Here is a 24378-nt window from a genome sequence, read left to right on the forward strand (position 1 = left end):
CCAGCTTTTATCAGGATACTTTTGCATTCAAATAGTTTTGATTTTCTCCTAAGTCTGAGAAGTAAACTACATACATCAATCCTGTTTTCACTTCCGTGGCTCTACTCAGATGAACCCTGTTAGAGTAAGTAATACAGCAAAATTGGTTTTATTTCTCCTACAAAGCTCCTCTAAAAGGAGAATGACTGTGTAAGATTTAACCTCTTGACTCTCTCTCTAGCACAGCTTGATTATGTAATTAATTTTTTCTCCCTGTTTGCTGTTAGATGAGATTGCTGCTAAACTATCTACAAATGTGGCTATGGAACAAACAGGTGGTTTTTGTTTGTTTTTGCTTATGTCTATAGGGGAATGGAACACAGTTGTAGTATGGACCTGCAATAGCAGCACTTAGTCACAGTTCCTTTGTAGAAAGGACATTTTAATAATTTCCACAAGATAATAATAAAATGAAGATCACAAACAAGATAAATGACCATTTCCTTGCATTTCAAAATCTGTCAAGGTAATACTGTTTCTCATGGCCACAGAATTTTCTATAGAAAATCTCAAAGAATTTACTAACCGGTTCAAATTATCTACTTACTTAAAGTCTACAGGGATAGATAGCTGTCATGGTTTAACCCCAGCTGGCAACTAGGCACCACGCAGCTGCTCAATTCACTCCCCCCTGGTGGGGTGGGGGAGAGAATCAGGAGAGTAAAAGTGAGAAAACTCTTGGGTTGAGATAAAGACAGTTTAATAGGTAAAGCAAAAGCCATGCATGCAAGCAAAGCAAAACAAGGAATCCATTCACTACTTCCCATGGGCAGGAAGGTGTTCAGCCACCTCCAGGAAAGCAGGGCTCCATCATGTGTAATGGTTCCTTGGGAAGACAAACGCCATCACTCCAAACGTCCCCCTCTTCCTTCTTCTTCCCCCAGCTTTATAAGCTGAGCATGACGTCACATGGTGTGGAATATCCCTTTGGCCAGTTTGGGTCAGCTGTCCTGGCTGTGCCCCCTCCCAGCTTCTTGTGCACCCCCAGCCTGCTCGCTGGTAGGGTGGTGTGAGAAGCAGAAAAGGCCTTGACTCTGTGTAAGCACTGCTCAGCAGTAGCTAAAACATCCCTGTGTTATCAACACTGTTTCCAGCACAAATGCAAAACACAGCCCCATACAAGCTACTATGAAGAAAATTAACTCTACCCCAGCCAAAACCAGCACAATAGCTAAGAACTGAAGTGTCTGCAGAGTGCTGTGTCTCACCAGCAATTGTGAGAGTTGAACCAATTACCTGCTAGGATGTGCTTGGTCATGTCTTGCCACTGGATGACTTTTCTAACCTAATTTGGAAGCTCCACACAAAGGGATAAATTTGCCCCTAATGCTAATAAGGAGCAGGACTGAGGCAGTAGACCAGGTCTTCACAGCCTTGATGCAAAATCAGGGGAAGCTGAACTTGGCATGTCATGACATGCCTTTTCACTCTACGAGAACAGAAATGTTTACTTTTCTTTTGATTATGAATTTGAACAATAGTTATAATAGACTACAAATAAACTTGTAAAACAAATACGTTTAGAGAAAGGTGTCTGTCTTGTGGCAACTACGAGACAAAGTAAATGCAATTGAAGTGCAGCTGGCACAAAATTTCATCTCTTGCACTCCGTTTATTTAAAAAGCAAAATACAAAAACTGTATCATTCACTGTTTTGTGGCTATATTACACCATGAGTGTTTCAGTTAATTTTAGACTTCAGCCTAAATTCCCTAAAACACTCAGTCTGGCTGAAAAAGAGAGAGAAAACAGTGATTATAATTACATTATCACTGCATCCCCTGGCCTGTACGACTCCCTGCTTCCAGATGGCCAATTTCTGTCTTTTCCCATATGCTGCCTGCTGTAACTCTGCCCGCTGCTTGCCGCCAGGAACGTGCTGTGCCATCAGATCCTTCTGCTGCAGAGGTTCTTGTGAGCCTTCTGGAACTGCATACACATACTGTGCTCAGTGCTCTCCCATGTTATGCCTGTGATTATGTCTGCATGACAGCAGGACTCCTCTGGTTATAGTTTACTGCACATTGTGTTGTAATTTTATTTCTTGCAAATAAGAGACTGGCATGGCATAAAGATTTTATTGGCTCGAATTTATGCATTATTCATGAATGATTTAATGGCATTTTGTTAAAAGGGAGGTGGTCTTAAAAGTCATGACTTCACCCACACAAACTGATAAAAAGTGAAATTGTATCTCTCAAAGTTAACTGCTATTTAAAATCAGCTGAAATTGTCATGATACTTATTAAAAAAACCCCAGTCTCATAGGTTCTTAGCCCCGATATAACATTTCTTTTCATGACAAGATGCAAGTGTTTTGTTCCTTTCTGGAAGGCAAGGAGAGGAGCATTATGAAGCATTAATGCTTTTCATTTAAGATCTGCAGGTCTATGTAATAGCTTCAACCTGATTCTTTTTGAAAATTTAATAAAAGCTGGGAGAAAGGAGTCTTGTGAGAAACATCCACATATGGTGGCGAGGAAAGGAAAATTGATTCAATTTCGTTTAGATTAGAGAACAAGATGATGCTTTTCATCGGTATAGCTAGCTATGCAAGCACTCAGAACAGTGGGAGTGATCTAAAGAATAAATTGAGAGTGCACTGAGGTTAAGGGAACATAATAAATCCAATTTATGAGATGCTGTTATGATGGTGAGCAAGTATTAGAGGCTATCATGAACAAGGGCTGTTTGTCAGAGGTTTGCTTGCATACTTAAGGTTGGGTTCAAGTTTACAGGGCTATAATCCTTACACGTTACACTTCTGTTATTGAACAGACTCTGAATTTGGCATAGTGATCCCTCCCCGCAGGAAGATTCTACTTTTTATAAAACTTTATGAAAAAAAATGAACTATATAAAGCTTCTACTCCTGTAAGTTTTACTCAAGTAGAATTATTTTATAGACAGTCACTGATGAACTGAACACCATATTCCCTCATCTTACCCATTAGGTTAACAGACATTACAATTTCCAAACACAATAAGCTCCTATTAAAACTTCCCCTATTTAAGTAACAGAGTGCCTCCATTAGCCATGCAAAGAAGGCAGAACAGGCACAGAAGTCAATGGCTGACACAATAACCACCAAGCACAGCACCCTAACCATTCATCAGTGTGCAGTTTGAAAGCATCTGCCTTTCTGATCATGGGCAAACATGGACTGAACTAAAGATTGTACGTTCCCCCAAGGAAGCGGAGAGAACAGCAGTGTGTATAGTAAGAAAAATATCAGTGTACTTGACAACTGTTAGGGGAAAACTTAGCAAAGAGTTTCCTGGTATTTTTATCACTGTGCTGGAATTGCAGGCTATGAACCTCAAATATTTCTCGGGAAGCTTTCTCTTTGGCTTGGAGAGAAAGACATATACAAAAGTGCACATACTGAGCTGTAATTAATCTGTATACAGAGGCATACGTGGACACTGCAAATAATAGTTTCAGATAGTTTTCTTTTAAAGGTATTTTTGTACGTTTTTGTGTTGCATATCAAAAGTATAAAAGCTAAGATAGAATTGATTAATTCTTACTAATGCCAAAAATATCTAGACATATCAAATACATTCTATAGCATATCCTGTAAAACGAGTTCAGTGAACTGTAGTGTAGAAATCAGCAAGGAGACATTGTCCACCTTGATTTTAGGCACGATCTAACATCCTTACTAAAAAATAACAAAATAAAACTTCCAGTTTCTGAGGGATGCTGTACTGACTCCATCCGTCAGAATGGAGCTGGGAATGACCTACTCGGAGCTAGTTACTTGTACAAAACGTAGCAGAGTAAGAAAGATTTGCTGGTATCTGTAACAGGTCAATACTAAGCCCTAACTGATACCAAAGCTAAAGGCAAGAGCAGGATTTTGATCAACCAAGGAGGTTTACTCCTGGCTTTAGGACAGTCAAGGAGAAGAGAAAGAAAAGTCTTCTGGGAATGGGAAAATCAAGTGTGAACTATATTGCAACTGACTGTGCAGGAGGCATCTATATTAAATAAAATGAAGAAAACCACATTTGAGCTTTTTGCTCCCCCTGGTGAAATGTTTTGGCAAGATGCTCAACACGAGCATTGCCAGTCATTACCATGATCCACAGCCACACACAGCCTGTGTTTCTGGAAAGACCCACAGGACCCGTAGGTATGTGCTTAGGGTGCTAGCACTGTGTCCTGAACTTCCTCGTGACACCTGCCTTCACACAGCAGCCTTTCTGAAGGTAGGTGAGGCTCCTTTTGCTTTGTACCATCCCTCTCAACACTGCATTTTCAAGGCTGTTCATTTAAAGTCTATTAGTTTTCTGCATCAATCAGAGATAAAAAGTGCCCTGGCAAATTTGAGAGGCCTCCTCCACTCTCCACAGTCAATCCAGCAAGCCACCTCTTGGAAAAATGAGCATTAACTGGCTATATTTTTAGCAAATACCCGATTTTCTTTTCTGCAGTTCCCTGAATGCAGATGTGAGAAGGACCTGATCATGGCATTTTCTCAGCCAGATGAGTATTAACTTAGGACAAAGCAAAGGAGATCCTGGCTGACCCATGAATCTTGATTTGAGAAGAGGTCTGCTGCTATTGCCAAGTTCCCCAACAGGAGCCGAAGAAGAAAGGGACAACTCATTGCACCTTGGCCTTGCCCTGTCAGCAAACCCCACCCAAGAGGAACTCTCCCCTCTGTTCTACAGTGGCCAGCACCAGAACATAGCCACTCACGGTGGCCGAAGAGCTGGCTTTCCCTCTATTGACATCATGTTGTGTGAAGGCTGAGGCACACAGGTGAAGAAGCAGCCATCCCAATCCCCTACAACCCTTTCCCAGTCCTCATAGCCTCCCCACAACCCTCATCCCGTTTTCAAGCTCAGTCCTTTTTTCTACCAGCACCAGCAACACCTGTATTACCACAGTCCCTGATGGATCCATCTGTCTTTCAGCACATAAGTACCACTTGCTGTTTCTTGCTACGACCAAAGCTGACAGTCCCTTGAAGGCACAAAGGAGTGCATGAGCTGTGAGGAAGAACAGCAATAGGAAGAGGCAAGTTTTGGAACCCGAATGAGGAAGGAGAGGGAATCACTAACCCGTGGCAGGTCTCATTCACTGTGTGTCAGCTGTCTCTAATTCCGAAGCTGCATTCTTTGAGCTGTTGAACTTGTCATCTCACAGCCCAGTTTCAACCATCAAGAAGTTATTCACATTAGCCTCCATTTTCTTCTGTTTATATTCCACCTCATGACTTCGCTCCATGCCTGAACAATTCTGATCCTCTCCCTGGCCTCACACCCACACATTTCAAGTAACTGTTGACTGCTAACTTCTCAGTGACTCACTGCCTGGCCAGCCTATTCACTGTACGTTCAGCTATTTCATCTCTTAAGGCACCATCAACACATAAAAATATTTTATAAAACTCCACCAGGGCTGCTTTTAAAATAGCGGACATAACTGATTCTTGTTTTGGTTTCCTCCAGAAAGATTACAGACATGCTGTGTTTACTCAACAGAAGTGTAAGAGCTGAAGGACCATATTCCTGTAGTTGTCTGTCTTATGAAGGTTCACAGGCCTCTGCCTCTTCTCCAACCTCAGCACCTTCCTCATCCTCCTTGCCATTTGTCTGAGCCTTCTGCAAAAGTCTGGGCCCTGCCAAGCCAATAACCAGGGCTCCAATTGGAGCGGTAATCAAGATAGCCAAGAAAGCTACTGTCAGTACATCCATTCCATACTTTTCTAGTTGCTCATCCTGATGAGTTCTCGCTGTATCCAGGGCAAGGGAACCTATTGCAGCCTGCAAGAAAGAAAACATTGCTGAGATGGATCAAGTAACCTTTAGCACTGAAAGAGGAAAAAAAGGGACTAATCATCAGTCAACATTTAACATAAATCAGACATTTTTAGTACATTCGACCCGTTCATTTCTAGGCAGTACATAGAAAAGTAAATATTATATTACACCTATGAGAACAATTTTCACTCGGCTAGACTTCGAATTTCCTTAGCTCATGAGTTTATCCGGGTGGTTCCCTCCTGCGAAGAACATTGCTTAGCTGTCATTTTATCCACGTTTTTGGAGAATATGTGATTAATGAAATTGGCTGGTATATTGCATATTGCAGCTGTTAAAATGCCACACCTTGAGAATGCATTCTGAAAGCAGTCAGCTAGTAGCAGCTTCTGAAAATTTAGTTCACAAATCTTGCAATAATCCTTGCCTGTTCTGATTGTTAACTTTTGTTTGCAAGTAATCATGATATTGAGGCAAAGTCTAAATGACTTAACGATCACTGAAATAAAGGAGCAGGAATGCAGCCAGCCTGAGGCTTCTCTAGCAATAAGGCTGTCAGACTACCCCTTACTAAAATGACCACAGGCTGAAAACCCATTCTGAGCCTTTGGTGTGACTGTCCCTGCGGACACTTCATGTGGTGTAAGAGGGAAACACTTTTACCTTTGTTTTGAGAGTTCTCAGAATCTGTATGTAAAGGCACAATAACCTGCAATAGCTGAGAAACAATCAAACTTCCTATAATATATGTACAATCTCTGTCATTATTAAGAGTACAACCCGGACGCAAGCAATACACCTTCACGTAGAAAGCTCTCCATGCACTTTTCAAGCAGACTTAGTGCAGTTAGGAACATGAACTGTCCATATACTACACTCTGCTGTTACTGAGCCTGATCCTCTCCGTGTTTACTGCTGTGCTAGTTACAAGGAGCTTTGCTAAGGACAATAGATACAGCCTGGAATGAAAGTGATGTTGGACTGTTTACCTGGACAGTGGCTTTGGGAATCCATGCCAATGAGACAAACACTTTTTCCTTGAAATTAAACCCAGCAAAACACACCATCAGGAACGTTGCTATGATTCGCACAACTAGAGCAATGCCTAATGTAGCAACACAGAGCCCTGCAACAAAGACAAACACTTCTCAGTACTTTTGTACATAGGTGCCTGAGGGGAATAAGCCTCCTAAAACTGTAGCTTTACAGTGGGGTTGGTTTTTTGGGGGGTTTTTTTGGGTCAGCCATAGTCTGCTTTGCTTTAGATTTCTCTATAGAGATTCTTTGGAAGCTAGTAATGAAAGCTGGATAATTAGTGAATGATCTTACCAACAGTTTCAGGCCTAAGAGATGTAACAGATACTTCTGCTCCAATTAAACCAAAAAGAAAAGGCTGAAAGATATTCCATGCAACTGCAACAGTTTTTTCTACTTCCCTCTGTAATCAAAACAAAAATAATCTGTAAATTCACAAAAATATGGCCAAGTAGACACAACATTTAATTAAAGGACAAACTGAAAATGTATCATAAAGATTGTCCAGACTTGCTCCTCCTTCTTTGACCTAATACTAAAAGATTCAAAATCAGTTACGCACCTTTCGAAGGTCAGAGTGTGTCTAGCTCTGCTAGTAAATAAATGCTTGCTATCTCAAGAAGAGAAATAAAAATCACAGATGTTTCAACAGTAACAGAGCATTTTGCAGACAAGAGGAGGAAAATAAAGCATAGTTGATTTTCAGTATTTAGGAAGACGTAATTTGAACAGTTTTGCTATGAAGTTTCCGAGCCTTTGGGAACTGCATGCTTAAACGTGTTCTTCCATTTGTATCTGAGCAGAGTCAGACTCTCAAAAGTTGTAGTCCTGACCTAATTCCACTCGTGCTGCACTCAGAGGCCTGTCTCCATGTGAGCAGGAACAAAGTTAGACTGAGCAAGTCTGAAATCCCATACTAGCAAAATGTGTTGAACTTCCCAGTGTGATGTACTATATGAGGGCAAAGCCATCTTTTCTCCTTGTGTTTACACCTAACAGTTCTCCTAAAACAACTGCTGCCAGGATAAACAGGAATATTCCACTTATGTGAAGAAGTACACGTAGCATATCTAACAGCACTTCTTTTTCATTAAGTGAGTTCTACAATAGCAAATGAATGTTCAGGCTGGTGTGTGTGGAAAATACAAGTGCAATGCTCTGTCACTTAATAATCAATCCAGGGCCTAGACATGTCCTGTCCTTGGCGGTCTCTCTGGGACTGATCCTGCAACATCTCTTGCTCTTCAGTCAATGGAATGGTAGATGACTGCAGTACAAAAACTTCTGTAATCTTAAAGAGAACGAGGTAAAAATATAGCGACCTCTGATCATTTTTCTTCATTTGCCTCATTTCTCCCTGTTATCTCACCCTTTTCTTTTTTGGCAAAAAAAAAAAATCCTCTTTACAGATGTTAGCATTATTTCAGTCTGTCCACTGCCCATTTAACTGTTCCAGCAATAGGTACAATGTTCCTTGTTCTCTGCAGACAGTATTTGCCAAGTGACTTCCACCAGGGACAGTAGGAGGCAGTGGCCTTTGAGAAGCTCAGCAGGAAAACCGTGGTAACATCAATATGTATACATATACATATTGATGTATATCAATATGTATACAGCATGCAGACATCTCTGACTGTATCCGATAAAAGAGAGCTAAGGCATTTGAAATCAACATCCTTAAGGCCAAGAAGCTTCATTGACTGATCAAAAGAATTTAAACTAAGCATTTATAGTCTGTATATACTCTTTTAAGGTCTGTCCTTCTGAAATGGTTTAGAAGCTTTTCAATAGAGAGCTTTATCAATTGTAATGTCCTTAAGTAGTTAAGTCCCAAGATGAGGTTTTCTTTTAAAATTGGACAACAATGTAATACTTTAAATAGAAACCATGGTTTCTTTTTTGTTGTTTTAACAAACCTTGAGATCTTACTGAAGTCAAGGTCTAGATGGGGTAATAATGTGGACTCTGCTATATCCGATCGCCTTTCCTTTCTCTTCTTCTCCCCTTCTCCTATTGCATGTCGCAAGGCTACAGCTGTGGAGAGAAAGATGCCCTCAACACATTAAGTGTAAATGGTATCAAGCAAAAGAGGCAGTGAGACATGCCAAGGTACAGAAATGCAGTGAGGCAGCAACAGTAAGGAGAAGCAGGCTTAGTAGGTAAGAGAAAGTGACTAAAAAGCAGACTTTTGTATGGTTTTTGTATGGCCTTACATCACCATTTATTGTGGGCACCCTGCTCTCTAATTTATCCAGAATACACTGGCTGGGATTTGGGAAAGATGAGAGAGGAACAAAACCGAACAGGGAACAAAACGTCAGGGTATTCAGGCCATGTACACAACTGTATTTTGGACACCTGTTTATAAATCTTACCATAAAGTGACTGTGTAAGGTTACAGACACTGACAGAACTGGGACATAAAGGTTTGGATTCCTAGTCAAGTGCCTTGACAACTAAATCTGCTTTACATGGCTTAAGATGTCTAAGAAAAGCTGAGTATTTCTCTGTCAGTATATTAGGCTCTGTATTGATATATATTCACATACATGGTCACTTTCTGTCATGCTAAATGTTAAAGACTTCCAAAATAAATGTAGAATGTTTTTTTTTTTTAATCCGTACACCCCCTAAAGCTTCATAAATGCACCATTACCACTCCTGACAGAAATTCAAACTCCTGTCAAGCCGTACATTCAAAGGAGTTTTGGTATGGTATGCTTCTTTATGTAAACATTCACCTTTTCATCAGACCATCCCACACCTGCAACAAAAGCCAAGACTAATGTGCAGAGCCCTCCTGATCCAGGGAAGCCAAAGTAGATGCTACCAAAAACAGCGAACATGGACAGCCCAAGTACAAAATATGACCTCTTCCATGCCAGAGATGCCTGCAGCCAAGGAAAGAGACAAACAAAAAAGTAAATTTATTTTAGAAATGGAGGAAAAAGGTTACTTCTGTTAATTTTGAAAATAGCGATTTGAAAATAACAATTACCATTAACCATTGCGAAAGAATCAAAGCTTTTAAGTGAGACTTGTACTATTCAGTTGAGTTGAGGGGTTTTTTTGGACATTAATTCCTAAGAAATTAAAATTTTGGAAATTTAATATTTTCTTTCCTCTGCCCATCCAAAATCTTATTGTCAAAAGGCTTTTTGTATCACAAGGAACATGATGCTCTATTCTAACAGCCCTGCTTCAACTTCATGATAACAGGATTTTCTACCTGTACAGTCAAGTACTGGAACAGTTCATCCAAAGAGAGGTGAAATCATTGCCACTAGATGTTTTTAAGGACAAGTCATACAAATGTTTGACGAGGACAGTCTAGTTTTATTTGATCTCACAGCAGACAGATATATCTCTGCCATTGGTCCCCATTTCTATTTATCTCTTTGGCTCCTGTACCACACTCCTTATGTTATTTAATAAGAGGAAAATTTCATCCCACTGAGGGCAATAGTTGCTTTGCAAATTGACTTCAGTAGTCCAGGACATATCTACTTTCTTCCACAATTTTCTGTTCACTTAATTGCCCTTTGAGAGTAAATTAATCTACCACTTTATATAACTTTCATTTTTATTGAAAGTAACACATTCTAATTAGCATTAATGATATGCCCAATCACTTAAAGCCCACGATCTGCCCGCTTTACTTGTTTTTAATCTTAGGCCTACTGGAAACATCTTATAGAAGTAAATGTGTCACACATCAATCTAATTGATGATTATTTTACTGCCTGAAATAGGTATCAGACCCTTTCTCCTTTATGTGTGGACGTTTCCACGATCTTCAATGAGACCAGGATGGTGAGCTGGGTTCCAAACTCTGCATCAGGAAGGAGTAGGAGATCATACATTGTTATTGTTGCAGTAAACAAGTCATCACCTATAAAACACATCCTCACTTGATAGGCTTTGCAACCTGGAAACTGTTAGCGCTGTACACAGCTTTCCCCAAAAGCAGCTTCACATGAAACTTGGAAATGAATAACTTAGGAATATCATCCCTTAGCAAAGAATCTCTATTTTATAGAAAATTTTTTTTACTGGATTTTTACCTGATCACGGCTTGGGAAATATCGAACAAACATTCCCAGAATCCCCCCAGCTGCTATGCCAACAACCACCTCCAGCACTCCACGGAGCACGTTGTACAGAGTAGAACCTATTTGGCAAAAGAAAAACAGGTTCAGTAGGCCATACACAGACCCTTCACGCACCACAAACCACACTGTAGACCTATAAGTGTGATTCCAGAACAGTGTCTTCTTTAAATGACTTGGGGGTAAAGGGGTTCAGGAGGGAACCTATGACCCTGAAAGAAATGGATAGTGCAAGCTCATGCCAAGAAAGTATGCCAGAGAAGCCAGAGAAAGAGCCACTGCGAGAACATTGCCAAACCCATGGAAATTTGAAAGAACTTATGTTGGGCATGCAGGGACCAGACTTGGCAGCTGAGGGAGCAGACAGGGAAAAATGTTCTCTGAAAGCTGATGTGACCCACAACTCAGAGCCAACAATGCTACACCAAGACTTTTGATCATTGGCAATTTCCCTCTCAATATTCAAGTCCATACATGAACTTTATAGGGAGATGTCATTAAGTCACAAACCAGTCAGTCATAACAGAGCACACATTCCTCAAAATATCACTGTTTGTTCTGGATTTCACCACATACAGATTAACCAGCATACCGGAAGAGAAAGCCATCCCAAGGCAAGTATTGAAGCCTGTAATAGCCAGAATGTCATCAACGCTGCCAGCTGCCATTAGCAAAGTTGGGACACCTTTCTCCACCCCATATCCACCAGCCTGTAAAATCAGCATTGAGGGAACCACCACAGCAGGGGAGACTGCACCTAGAACAAAACTGAAGACACACAGGTTCAGCCTCTCTCAAAAAGAAAGCACTGAACTAAAAAACTCCAAAACGTTCTGACCCCAATTCTTTTAAAGTATAAACAAACAGACCTTTACATAAGGTATTTTCCTCACCTTTCCCTGCTAAGTACAAGCAGGGATATTTCTATGCAGATTTGCAATCAGCTTTTACTTCCTGCCCAACTCAATAGTATTAAAAGTAAAGGGCTCCACAGACTGAGCCTTGAGTCTACGCTGCAGGCCAGTTATGCTCCCTGATATATGCCTTGATTGTCCAATTTAGGAACCTGGTCTAGACATGCTTATGACTCAGTAGGCCAGTTCCTTCTCATAAAAATCAGTGTGTGGCAGAGGAGGAGAAGTTTATCCATCTTGCTCCAGTATATGGGTCCGGACCAAGTCCCCAGTTTAGACAGAACTAGATGGAAAATGTTTCCTCTTCAAGGATATTACTCCAGAATATAACATGCCATATCCTTATTCTTGACTTGTGACAGAAAGACTGTCACGTGCATCTCTCTACAGGGAAATTCTGAATTCCAGCATGAAGATGCTCCAAAATGTGGTATCATTTTCTGTCCCTAAATGCCCCGTTTTGTGGTTAAAGACTCAGGGATTGCACCATCCTTGTTTCTTCTTCAAGTGCCCAGATCACACACACAGAAGAGCAATGATGCAAGTACTCCTCTACAGCCTGAAAATGTGACCTTTAAATTAGCCACAGAGCCAGACATAGATGGTGAGCAAACAACCACAGGGGCTAAGCACAGCTTCCTAACTGGCATTAAACTGAGGTCTCTGCTTGGCACAGAGAACTGACTGCGCTTGGATCATTTAACTGTAGCATGAAAACAGGGACCTTTGTCATACAGGAGAAAAGAGAGCAATTACCCTAATATAAATCCCCATTGCCATGGCAAATGCATGAACAAGTAGGCAAGAACAGCAGCTGTGCATGTTTCTGAGATGCATGGTCCAAAAGAAAGCCGTAAACAGACTGCTTTGAGTTTCTTAAGAGCCTGCAATATGAAAGCACATTCAGACATTAGTATCAGTACCCTTGGCTTTATAGAGAGGAAACACATTTATGATCTGAAATGGTTTATTAAAAGAATTCCCTCTGAGCTGCAGTACAGGATATGATGGCTTTACATGGCCTAAGCCAGAGATAGACTCAAGGACAACTGGATTTGGATATAAAATTCCAAGTGTGGCAGTGAAACCCACTGAATCTAGGTTCGACAAGGTTCCTGCATGTCACAGGAAGGAGTGGCAGAGAATTCTGTTTGGCTTCTTGTGCAGAGCAAACTAATTGTGAGAGGCTGGACTAGCTGGGATCCGTTTGAAAGGTACACCCTCAAAACAGCTGACTTACCCACAGTTACTTCAGGTCATTTGCTCCATCCACAAAAGATTTTGCTATAATCCCACAAGCTGCATGAGCACCCCCAAAAAATCATCCCAAAATCCGTGAACAAATAATGAAAAGTTGTAGAACTACATAAACTTGGCGCAAGGAGCCAAGCATCTCCTTCAGCTGTCTCTCACTTGATATCCAGAGCAGATTAAGTTCCATTTGGCTCAGCAACTTCTATTCAAAAATGTCTCTAAAACAGAATATTTACTTGTAACAGCTGCCTTTAATATTTAGTCACAAACATGACTCTGCTAGGACCGGTCCCTAATTTTGACATGGGGGGAAAAAAAAAAAAAAAAATCAGTGAGTTGCACTTTTTACCAGCACAGTTTATCCCAGCATAATTAGGGCTGAGAATCACCAGAGCAACTGACATCTTTGTCTTCACAGCTTCAATTACATGAAGAATGATTGTAACTGCATGAAAGCATTGCTACATACAGAGTCCAAATGACAGTTTCAATTGCCGCATGGGAGAAAAATGAGTCAAAAATGAAGTTCCTTTGGCAAAAAAAAGTTGTCACGGAATAGAAAGAAAAGCAATCTCACAGAACTGGACATCCAAGCTGTGTGTAACAACACGCAGTCCATGTTCATACAAGCTTCAATGTCTTGGAAAAATGGATGATAGTAATATAGGAAACCAGGCATTTTTCAAGAACGACAAAACCCTATTTTCCTAAATATCTGAAGCATTGGCAACTCCCTAGTTTTCATCTTGGTTAAGAAAAATCTGTTTAGTTGTTCTGAACTAGCTATACTTGACCACAGTTTTATATAAACTTTAAGCAGCCCCTTAAACTTAAATAGATAAGGGCCAATATGGTACAGCTTTATTTCAGCCAGCTGATTTTGATCAAGCAAAACCTTGCCTTCATTAATTCATGGAACATCACGTTTCATCCTGCGTGGAGGCAGACTATTTTTTTTGTTCACAGGAGCATTATGGGCTTTATTGTGATGTGAAGCATTGTTTCCGTAGTGCAGCAGAACTCATCTTTGCAATGAATATATTTGCATTAAAATGGCAATGATTAAAAAAAAAAAGAAAAGAAAAAGTGAAAAAGACACACAGGTTTGGATTTTTTGGTTGGTTGGTTTTTTTGATTGGTGTCAACACAAGCAACATTCTCTTTCAAGGACTGGGGATCCCTTCCATTACTTGTTTTAGTTTGTCGGTGTAAACTGACAGGGAGTTTGTCAGGGAGCATAAACTCTTCCTGACAGACCACAATTGGAGCACATGTCCTCAAGATGGTCTGCTCACAAAATTCAGGAAATTTCTTTAAGGCAAGTGGGAAAACAGTCATAAAATCAGTTTTCCTTAGGTTTTTTTTTGATTGCTTGCCTACTCTACAAATCCAACTGCCAATATTAACATATGACTATACAATAGAAACTAAACTTTCTGTAACGCTCTAGTTTGCAGATCCCCTAAGACTGAACGGTTCAATATTTTTAACAGAACCAATTATTCAATTTTTTTTGAGGGCTGTTTTATACTTTGCCTCACACAAATGGCTGGTGCCGTACCTTTGGATCCAGGCCGAGTCCTGCTCGGGTCAAGATAATTGAAAGAGCAATATTCCTCAGCGCTGCAGACCAGCGTAGGTTTATCTGGACGATGTCACTAATGAACGGGGTATTTCGGATTAGGAAACCAGCAAGTAGCATCCCTTAAATGAAAGCAAATAAGCTCCTGTCAAGTGACTTGCTTTTATTGCACTAAAAGCTTGCATAGAATTCTTAAAAACAGACACCATATTATGTATTTATGAGTCAAAGAAACAATTCACGTTCTGAATTATTAGCCATGTTTGAACGATGGGGACTGAGGCATGGAAAGAGAGAGACATGTTTAAAGCAACGAAAGTAGCCTCAGAACACACCAGGTCACCAATGAATAAATCTGCAGGATGTTGACACGTAGCTTTAGTGCAAGCAAACAGATTCAGCTTTGTTCACCAGGTGCAGGTCATACTTACCATAAGCAAAGACACCTCTGCATCCTTAAAGATATTTTTCTTGTTATCTTGTTTTAACATGAAAAGAGGAAGATCGTCTAATATTGCGTATTTATCTCAGAAGTTGGAAATGGTTAAAAATCCTCTTAGGTGTAAGAAATGCAGGTATCACAGGAACCATAATGCCGAGTTATTAGGAAATATAATCTAGAACAGCTAATCATGGACTAACAGCCATTTTAAAATGCTCTGGCAATACGACTGTTATGCAAAGGGGAAAAAAAGGGGGAAAATCAGGAACTTGCTCTTATCCTCTATTTGAGCTACTTGCAAGACCCAACCTTTTGCAAATATTAGCAAAACTGTCTAATTGACTTCCTGCAAAGCTATCGGAACTGTAGCTCTGGAAGGATATAGAAAAGTACAGGAAAGGGTGACTTTAAATATAGACCTGCGGAGATTAATTGTAGGTCCTGATGATTCAAAGATACATTCTTGTGGCTTAATTTTATATTAGCCATGTTAAGAAACAGGAAACCAACAAAGACAAAAAATAAACAAACACTATGCTTAGGTTGGTCCCAGCTTGGTGTGAGCCTTGGCTGTGGACTTGATTTGTCCTGGAACATGCTAAACTTTCGATCATTGTTCTTCTCGCCACCTCCCGGAAAAAAAACAGTGGCATAATTAATCTGTGGCACCTCATGACAATTATATCAGGCTAGCATAATGATCACATGCTCTTTGCAATGTTTGCTTGAGGTCCAAGTCACTAGAGCTACCCCGATCTAGAAATCTACTTAAGGCAAAAAACTCCACCTCAAAGGGTATCTTCACTCTTCTGCTCCATGTTGCCTGCTGCAGAAACCTCTCTGCAATGTATGCCTAAAATATACTATGTGACTGTTTCAGTAGCAATTTCACTCCTTTCCTCAGACAGAAGCTCACTATAAGGTGCTTAAGTGCTCAGCCAGCCACATTATACTCAACTGCACCTAGCACAAGTGGATTAAAGACATGTAAGACTACAAGATTTGTATTTTTAGTGTAAAAAAGAATATTCAAAGACATTGTCTCTCTCTTCTTCTGACTCATAGATTTCTCCAATTTTCCTCAAAGACTGGGGATCTGAACAATGAACTCTGTCCTAAGCAACTCTACAGACGTGCTGTCATGCTTAAGTTTCTATTGTTCAGTATAACCTGTCTGACAAGCAGTTTCATGCTCAGCACATAACTTTTAGATACAGATGTAATTAAAAAAAGCAGAATCCAAATGGTCATAAACTTTTTTTTTTAAGGGGAATGTTTACTTAGAAAGGGCAGACTCCCTCTGTGTTACATCCTGTGTTCATATTATTGCAGGCATGCATGCTATATGCAAAACTTCCCTCCCTCTCATTTGCATTTTTTCTCGTTCGTGAAATTAAGCGGAGCAAGAACCTGCGTGCTGCCTGGACAGAGCCGTACATGAAGCTATCTAGCTGTTCTGTAAGCAGTGCTGCTGTGTGAGGCACACCACCAGCTATGCAGGTTACAAAATCACATCCGTGCACTACAGGCAGATATTTGTAGCCCACTCTGCCATGCAGTTTTACTGTCTGTCAACGGCTTTACTCATTTATGCACTAAGCATAGCAAGGGGGCAGCATACAGCTGGTGAGATGAACCTGGAACTTCATTTTTCAGCTTCATTGACATCACAATATTGTACTGATCTAACCTAAACCTCCTCTAGGAAAGAAGTCTGAAAAGGTTCTGATGATGTCAAAATTAACATCATTTTCATCTCTCATTTCTATTTTGCATTTTTATGTAAAATAAAACAAGATGTTGATATGAAAAACAGTGTTATGATTGGTTCAAAATAACTCTCTTCAGAAGAATTATTCCTTGTAGTGAATTTATTTTCTCAGGTTTCAGTTATCTTGAGATAAAGGAAGGAGAAGAAAGAAATTGCTTTGGATTACCAGTAGTAGGGAATTCCTGTAGTGTTTTCTTTGGAAAACATTTTCATTGTGCGAGATACATGTGAAACAGCTCAGCAATAATTTCCTTATGAATTAATTATTCTACTGTAACAGGAGGTCCAGATTAAGAATCCTGTTTAGCAATATTAAAACCAAGTTTTAAGTACCCAGTACTTAAACAGTACCCCTCAGTACGTGACAGAGGGGACTGAAGGACAATAAACTTTGAATCTGTAAGTATACAGTTCTCTGGCCCGCAAAGAATTAAGAGGAGAGCCTCAGTAGCATACAGGCTATTTCACTTGAGCCAGTTTGGGGAATTTTGCACCTTCTTGGAGAGGACCAGATAAAAGTCACTTGGAAAAGCTACAGATTTTGAGTGTGACACAGTTTGTTTGTTCCCAATCAAAACACATCTAGCGTGCAGCCATTACTTGACAGTTTAAACAACACAAATATGCAGGAAGAAAAGAAGGAAGGATATCTTACCCAGAAGAGCAGGGAGGGGGGGTAGTGTTCGTATTTTAATGAATCCAAAAATTTTACCTCCAATGACAGCAAAAAAATAAAGAAACAGAATTCCAAACAGGTTTCCACCTGGGAGACACTCAGTCCCAGTGATGGACCAAACCACAGCCCAAACCAGGACCACGATTGCAACTGGAACAAAACAAGAAATATTCATATTTAATCATCTCTCAGGGACAACTTTGTTTGCTATCAGATCACGTTTGGTTTTCTACTAAGGAAAAAGGTACCATGACTTTCAGAAATAAAATCACTTACCTTAAAAATTAATTTAATCATAACAATGTGCTTAGTCTTCGGTGCTCCCTAAACTGATGTTCTGATTTTATAGATGCTAAGATACTTTAAAAAATGATAACAGGAATATCATTAGGGACCAACAAGTACTGAGTGAGCCTCAGGCCACTGTGGAAAGCACTTAACAGGCCCCAAACTTAAAGCAAAGACTTTCACTACCTTATCTTGCATTTGCTTATCTTCCTTCAGCTACTTCAGAACTGCAGTAAGAACCTGCTGCTGTACAGCCTGGCATATCTTTGAGCTAATGACTGCAGCTCCAGTCTAATTTTTAAAATAATTTAAGCATCATTTTTTGGCTGGATGTGCATTGCTATCCCGGGGGGGGGGGGGGGGATCTGAAGAAGGTCGTGTCTCTGGACAGCCTAAAGTAGTACAGATACTTCCCTTGATACAGCAATCAAAGAGGGATAATACACAGGAAAAAAAAAATTCCTGAAAAATATGATGAGAACGTTAAGTGAAAATATTATAAAATATGTGAAAATACTGTGCACTTTCCAGGTTCCCAAATCTGTCCCTACAGTTATCCAACAACAACAGGCGTACACAGATATAAAAGCAGAAGACTGAAGGACACGAAAAAATGCGTTGAATAAATCCCCCTTCTCATAATCATAAGAAAATGTATTGCATTTCAAATTGGATTTTTCTTTATCTTTTTTGAGGGTGACGGGTGGCAAAGGGCAGACCAGTAGGTTTCCGAACATAAAAGCCTAAGAATCCCAATGAGAGAGAACGGAGGCTGTGGAAGCAATCAAAGCCACAGGAAGTGTCTTTTGTTAGGAAAAGTCTGAAATAACTGTTTAGCCAGGCATTCTCTTCTGTGAGCCTTCAGGGCAAATCTTAAACAGAATGGGTCAGTTTGCCTTGTAGTTAGGATTCTTGGCTTTGCAAGCCTGTGGTACTAAGAAACAAAAGAAGGTATCACTGCAAAGTCTCATATTTGTTGCCTTAATTCAACAAAAAGCCATCCAGTGTGCCAAAAATGCCACTGTGTTTATAATAATCTTAATGCTCTCACACCAAAACGAACTATCAAGACAAGAATTAGGCGGTCTTTCTTCTGATGAAAACAATTTGCAATGCGAAAACATACCTACCACGTTAAACACAGAAGAGAGGGTGGAGGAACAAAGACTATACATTCAAATCTTTGTTTCACCTCATTTTTTTTCTGCTAAAACATTGAAACAAAAGTGTGATGTGTAAAACATAGCTATTTCCCTTCGTTATTTTCAAGGACAATGGACAGATATCATCCCATCCAGAGAAACAAGTACTTCATTTGCCATTTCTCAGTTTAATTAAACTCTGTCTTTCTTACATACCATTTGTCACTGTTCGGGCCAGTAAACCCTGAGGAGGACAAGTAAATATTTGCCTCCATGTTCTTGCAGGTATTGAAGACCCTGCTGTCGGTTCCGGAGGTTGCTGAGCACAATGATTCAAGAGAGCAGTTTCTTCTGTTTGTGTATTCCCATCAGTACCTTTGGCATCTACTGTTGGTCCCTCCTGAATGAAAACAATGAGACACTCTCAGAAGTGGCGCTGTACACTTTTGAAGCGGTGTACAAGACTTAAAACCAGCTGTGATGCACTAGATCCACACTGTCTACTGATGACTACATTAACTACACAGTCGCTGTAGGAACGGTCCAGCTTTGTAGTATATTTGGGATTTTTGGTTATGTGTTTGTTTTTGCATGGCACGAAGAACTGCATGTGAGAGGCTGCGGGACATTTGCCTTTTTATCTGCAACTGACAGGACTCCTGTCCCAATATGAATAGCACCTGTTCAGCATCAATACCAGCATCTTTGATGAAGAAACAATATTAACAGGCCAGGTTCAGCTTGTCTTGTATACGAGCTAAATATTTATCAATATTTTCTACAGTTTGATAGTGTTCTGCTTCCAGACTGGATTCCGCAATACAGTTAATGATTAGCATCGTTCCAGTGAGACAGCGTCTTTAATACAACTCCTAAATAACTTCTGTTGCAAAGCCTTGAACCAAAATAACAAAACCTACTTGTGATTAGACAAAGATGAAAAAACCAGAACAGCTGGCCAGTGCAAGCATTACTCACATGATCCATTGCTGGAAGGCTCAAGCTGGTAAGTCAAGGCAGAGATGGAGAAATACCACCCCGGGAGTTATTTCCTTGAAGAATGGTTCCTTGAAGCTGTTCTTTTATACTGATTCATTTACTTATCCATATTCATAGCCAAAGCACTTTTTGACCATTTTTGGATATGTGTCTCACTTCATTTTAGGGTCCTTATTTTTGACGAGTTAATCATCTACCTTCCTTTATGATTATTCACCTTCATGTCAGCTCATTATCATAGCATGGACATGGAATTCTTGCCTATACTGTGGTTTGGCCCTCCTCCAGTAATAGTTCCACATTTCCCATTATTTTTCCGTCTCATCTCTCTCTCTCTTTCTCTCTCTATATATATCTCCTTTACTCAGAGTCACAGTTGGAACACAAATCTTGTGAGCTTTCAGCATGGAGTTATTTGGTTATCGACCCTGTGATTCTGTGACCACCAGCTACCCATGTGTAGATATGCCATATGGTACTTATCTTTACAGTCAATATTATATGGTTATTCTAAAGTGCCTTTTATATTAAGAATTTTATTCTCACTTGCATTTACTGCAAGTCTTTTTAAAGCCATGGAAGTCAACACTAGAAATATGCACATGGAAGTTTAAAACTGTGGGGTTTTTTATTTTTGTTAAATAAAAAAAAGGAAGAGATGCATGAACAACTTTCAGCAAGTGGACGGATAGGCACAATTTGAAAGCAAAGAAGCAATCTTAAGTCCATTTAATTCTCTTCCATAGCTGATTGTAAAACTTACGCCGATGCATTTTCCACTTCAAGCTGAAATTGCAACCACTGATTTCCAGCAATCCAACGTACCACAGACTTTTAAAAACTGAACATTTTTTAATTCTAAGAAATTCTTACTGAGGATATTTCTCTTTGTATTCCCTTCAGATGTAGGGATTTTAACAGATGTAGGAAGAAAAAAGAAAGGAAAAGGAAGGTTCCTCTGACTAAAACTATGCTTTGAGATCCTAATTAATTACCTCGCTTTTCTCATGCATGGGAATCATGCCATTTCTCTCACGTACTGATGGCTCAGAATCTTCATTATAATTTACAATATCCTCCTTTACCATTGTTGCAAACCTAAAGAAAGCAATAAAGGTAGAAAAGTTAGAGAGAAGCAAATAATATTATTTTCCTGATGCAAGACTTCGCAGTGATGTTTATTTCCTTCCCCATAGACGAGGTGAAAAAACTCTCACAGCCCAATTTGGAAGTAAATGGTTTTTGCGCACCTGTGTATGCTGTACAAAAGATAGAAACTAACAGAACAGTATTAAGCTTACAAAGTCAAGTGCTAAAAAAAAAAAAAAAAGAAGTTAAAAAAAATTCTGAGTTTTAGAATCACGGTGATCTGTGCTAACCTGTTATTTCCTCCTTAAAAGTATAGCTGTAATATGTCTATTTCTATTTGTGCCTCCTATCAGCACAAGATAAAGGTTATTTGCTGTCAACACTTACCAGGACCATTAGTTCTGAAAGTGTCACAGGGCCTGTGTGCATGGCAGTGCAAGTGACCATTTCATAAAGCTAAGAACACCAACAGAAACACTATAGTTTCTGAAGCATACACACGAGGGGACACTTTTTCCCTAACTTAAACCTGACCAGATCCAGCTTGATTTTCAGGGAATTTTCAAGAACATGGTTCTGTTAGACGTCACTGTTCACAAACACATTGACTGAATATCTAAGAAACAGAAGATGCCTGTTTGAATAAAGGTCAGGACTACGCACAACTTGCACTCTATATTCAGGTGAGGCTGATAAAACATGGCTCTTTTTTACTGCTTATATCCCATGGAGATACTTCTCAGAGTGGGAAATAAGGTCCAAGTTGCTTGTGGGTAATTGTCATTTTATTTACTCAGTCTAACTGGTCCACTTCTTGTCCCGTAGATACTAACAAGAGATATGGCAGTGTACTGTTCTATATGTCAGAGGGGTTTTTTGTACAAATATTTACTGTAGTTTCACAAGTCTAAGCCAGCAAGAGTCACACGCACATATCTGAAGACAAGGCTTGCTAGTGTTCTCTGTTACAGCAAAGGTGTGCATATATTCTCCACCAACTGCATTTCAGTGCTAACAGCATTTTCTTGAAGTCTTTTACATCGCTCTGGCCATATAAAACACCACTCAAGCTGAGCCAGAACTTTTGAGCCAAGAAATTCCTTCCTTGCTAAATTGCTGGAGGCAAGTCAGAGAGCTGATTCTCACAATTATCAAGCCTTCAGTTTATAATGATATATTTGATATTTGGGAACAACTGATGCCATGAACAAAGACAGGGGCTATTGTAACACCTGGGTGGCTTTGTTTGATCTCTTCTGATATGAAACTGCCTTGAGACATGGCCAAGGCATAGAGGAAGAATACAGAGCCATAGGCAAACACTTTCAATGTGTTCTAAGGTAATAGCTTTGCTTTCTTTCCTTTTTAAGTGTAAAGTGTTAATTTACTCAAATTCCAGTACTGTCCTTTTATTACTACTTGTGGAACCAAATAGTTGCGGTCTCAAAGGTTTTTTTTAATGAAATAAGTTATACTTTTGGGTTTTTTCATAGGACTGTTCATCCTTGCCTTGGGGCTGGGAATCCACAAATGCCAGTCTGCTAACTCGAACAGAAAGTATCAGCAACCTACCAGTGCCTCCCTCCTTCCCTTCACTGACCACTTCCCCAGCATATATGTACTTAATTTTGTAATTCTGAAAGGGGTGCGTGTCGGTAAGGGACAAAGATATTGCTCTCCATCCAGCTTTGCATGGGCAACATCCCAGTTCTTGGGGTCATGTAGTTGTTGACGCGAAATACGTTAATACTTCTGAGAAACCCAAGCCCACCTCACAACAGCTTCAGCTCTTGTGTGCATTGTTCACAGTAGCGTATAGAAAAGAAGAGATTGATTAAGCAGGAATGGTCTCAAGGTGTGAATGAGGAGTCTGACAGTGCTGTCCTTATCCGTTTTGTGACAGGTCTTCACGCTGTCAGGTTCTTGATACTGCTACTTTTGAGTAAAAGTAGCCAGTTGGATTAATGAGACCAAAATGAGTAGTTAGTTTACTCACACCAGGGTGGGGTTTTTTTGGGTTCGTGGTTTTTGTTTGGTTGGGGTTTTTTTTGTGGGTTTGTTTTGTTTTTTAAACTTCACCCCCTACACAAACAAAATCAGCGATTGAGAAATCACAGAGCAGAATTCATACCACAGGGTTAAGGCCTGTACCATGGAAACCAGCCAGTAACAGACTTATTTCAGTACCTCCCTGCGAAATATACTTTCCTTATTTTGAAACGAGAGGTTTTTATTAGATCCTCTCATTTGACTTGATGTTAATTGGTAGGGAGGAGGAAAGAGAGGGAGAGCCGACCTGAGGAGGCGACTGACAGGGCCAGCATGTGCGTGACTATTATTAGCTCTATTGCCCTGGTGACTGCCAGCGTTCTGCGTTGTGCGCTCAGTACAGAAAGGAATACAAATTCCACAACCACCGCCAGAGCAACTAACATTCAGAACGTAAAAAAAAGGGAAGAAAAAAAAAAAAAGACAACCCAAACCACGCATCATCATCCACAAAAAGACGTCAGTAAACCCTGATGCAACCTCCTCCCCCGCCCCCCCAGCAGCTTCCTGCCGGCAGAGCCAGCTAACAGTCCCCCATGTTACCGCTCCTGCCGCCTCCAGCCGCAGGGGACGGGAATGCAACGCGACGGAGGGGCAGAAAACTTACCTGGGGAATGGCAGGGGTCGGAGAGAAGGAACCGCGCCCTGTGCAGCCTCTCTCGCACGGCTCGTCCCTCAGCACGGAGATGCGGAGGTGTTAAACCACTCCCTGCAAGCAGCAACAGCTCTGTGCCAGCTCTGGCCCCTCCTCCCCTGCTGTCGCTGCTGGTGCCGCGGTCCCTCCTCCAAAGCCACAGCTTCGCTAGACCAGCAGCGAAAACCTCAGCCTGGAGCTTGGGAAGACCGAAAGGGCTTCCCGGGTGCCTTCCTACCTCTTGGCACCGCGAATAGGTCACCGCCGGGCAGGCGGCAGGACGGCGGGGGGGTGCGGGAGGCCCATTTCCGAGCTGTCAAACAGGTGTCAGGTTGGTTTGAGCAATGGAGCAGCCCTGAGCCCACGGCATCCAGGAGGACGAGAGATGAGAAGGAAGTAGGTTTGTGCGTCCCACGTAGCCAGCCCTCCACTTCCCACGTCGTTTCATTGTAACCTGTACCCATTAAAAAGGTTGCTTGCTACGCTGCCCTTCCCGTGGCTGTGGGAAGGGACACGGGGAAGCTACGCACAGTCCGCAGCCGGAGGTCAGGTGCAAAGAAAGGGAAAGGATCTCCGGATG

General features: G+C 40.7%; 1 protein-coding gene across 2 annotated transcripts in view; it reads right to left on the minus strand.

The window, feature by feature from the left end:
* LOC143159651 (sodium/hydrogen exchanger 9B2-like) overlaps window positions 1-23882 on the minus strand; it is a 32126-nt gene extending 8244 nt beyond the window's left edge. The window contains exons 1-12 of one of the 2 annotated variants that reach the window (XM_076336835.1): window positions 23772-23882; window positions 21022-21124; window positions 19244-19427; window positions 17577-17747; window positions 14688-14830; window positions 12629-12756; window positions 11551-11726; window positions 10914-11020; window positions 9591-9740; window positions 7144-7252; window positions 6804-6940; window positions 5756-5817 (exon numbers count right to left, since the gene is read on the minus strand). In XM_076336835.1, the coding sequence (XP_076192950.1) occupies window positions 5756-5817; window positions 6804-6940; window positions 7144-7252; window positions 9591-9740; window positions 10914-11020; window positions 11551-11726; window positions 12629-12756; window positions 14688-14830; window positions 17577-17747; window positions 19244-19427; window positions 21022-21114 (1460 nt within the window). In that variant the 5' untranslated portion in view covers window positions 21115-21124; window positions 23772-23882. Of the gene's footprint in view, window positions 1-5009; window positions 5818-6803; window positions 6941-7143; window positions 7253-9590; window positions 9741-10913; window positions 11021-11550; window positions 11727-12628; window positions 12757-14687; window positions 14831-17576; window positions 17748-19243; window positions 19428-21021; window positions 21125-23771 lie in introns of those variants that run through there. The other variant, XM_076336833.1, reaches the window with a different exon arrangement.
* Window positions 23883-24378: the final 496 nt, after the last annotated feature.

Source organism: Aptenodytes patagonicus, chromosome 4 (genome assembly GCF_965638725.1).
Source record: "Aptenodytes patagonicus chromosome 4, bAptPat1.pri.cur, whole genome shotgun sequence".
Lineage (NCBI taxonomy): Eukaryota > Metazoa > Chordata > Aves > Sphenisciformes > Spheniscidae > Aptenodytes > Aptenodytes patagonicus.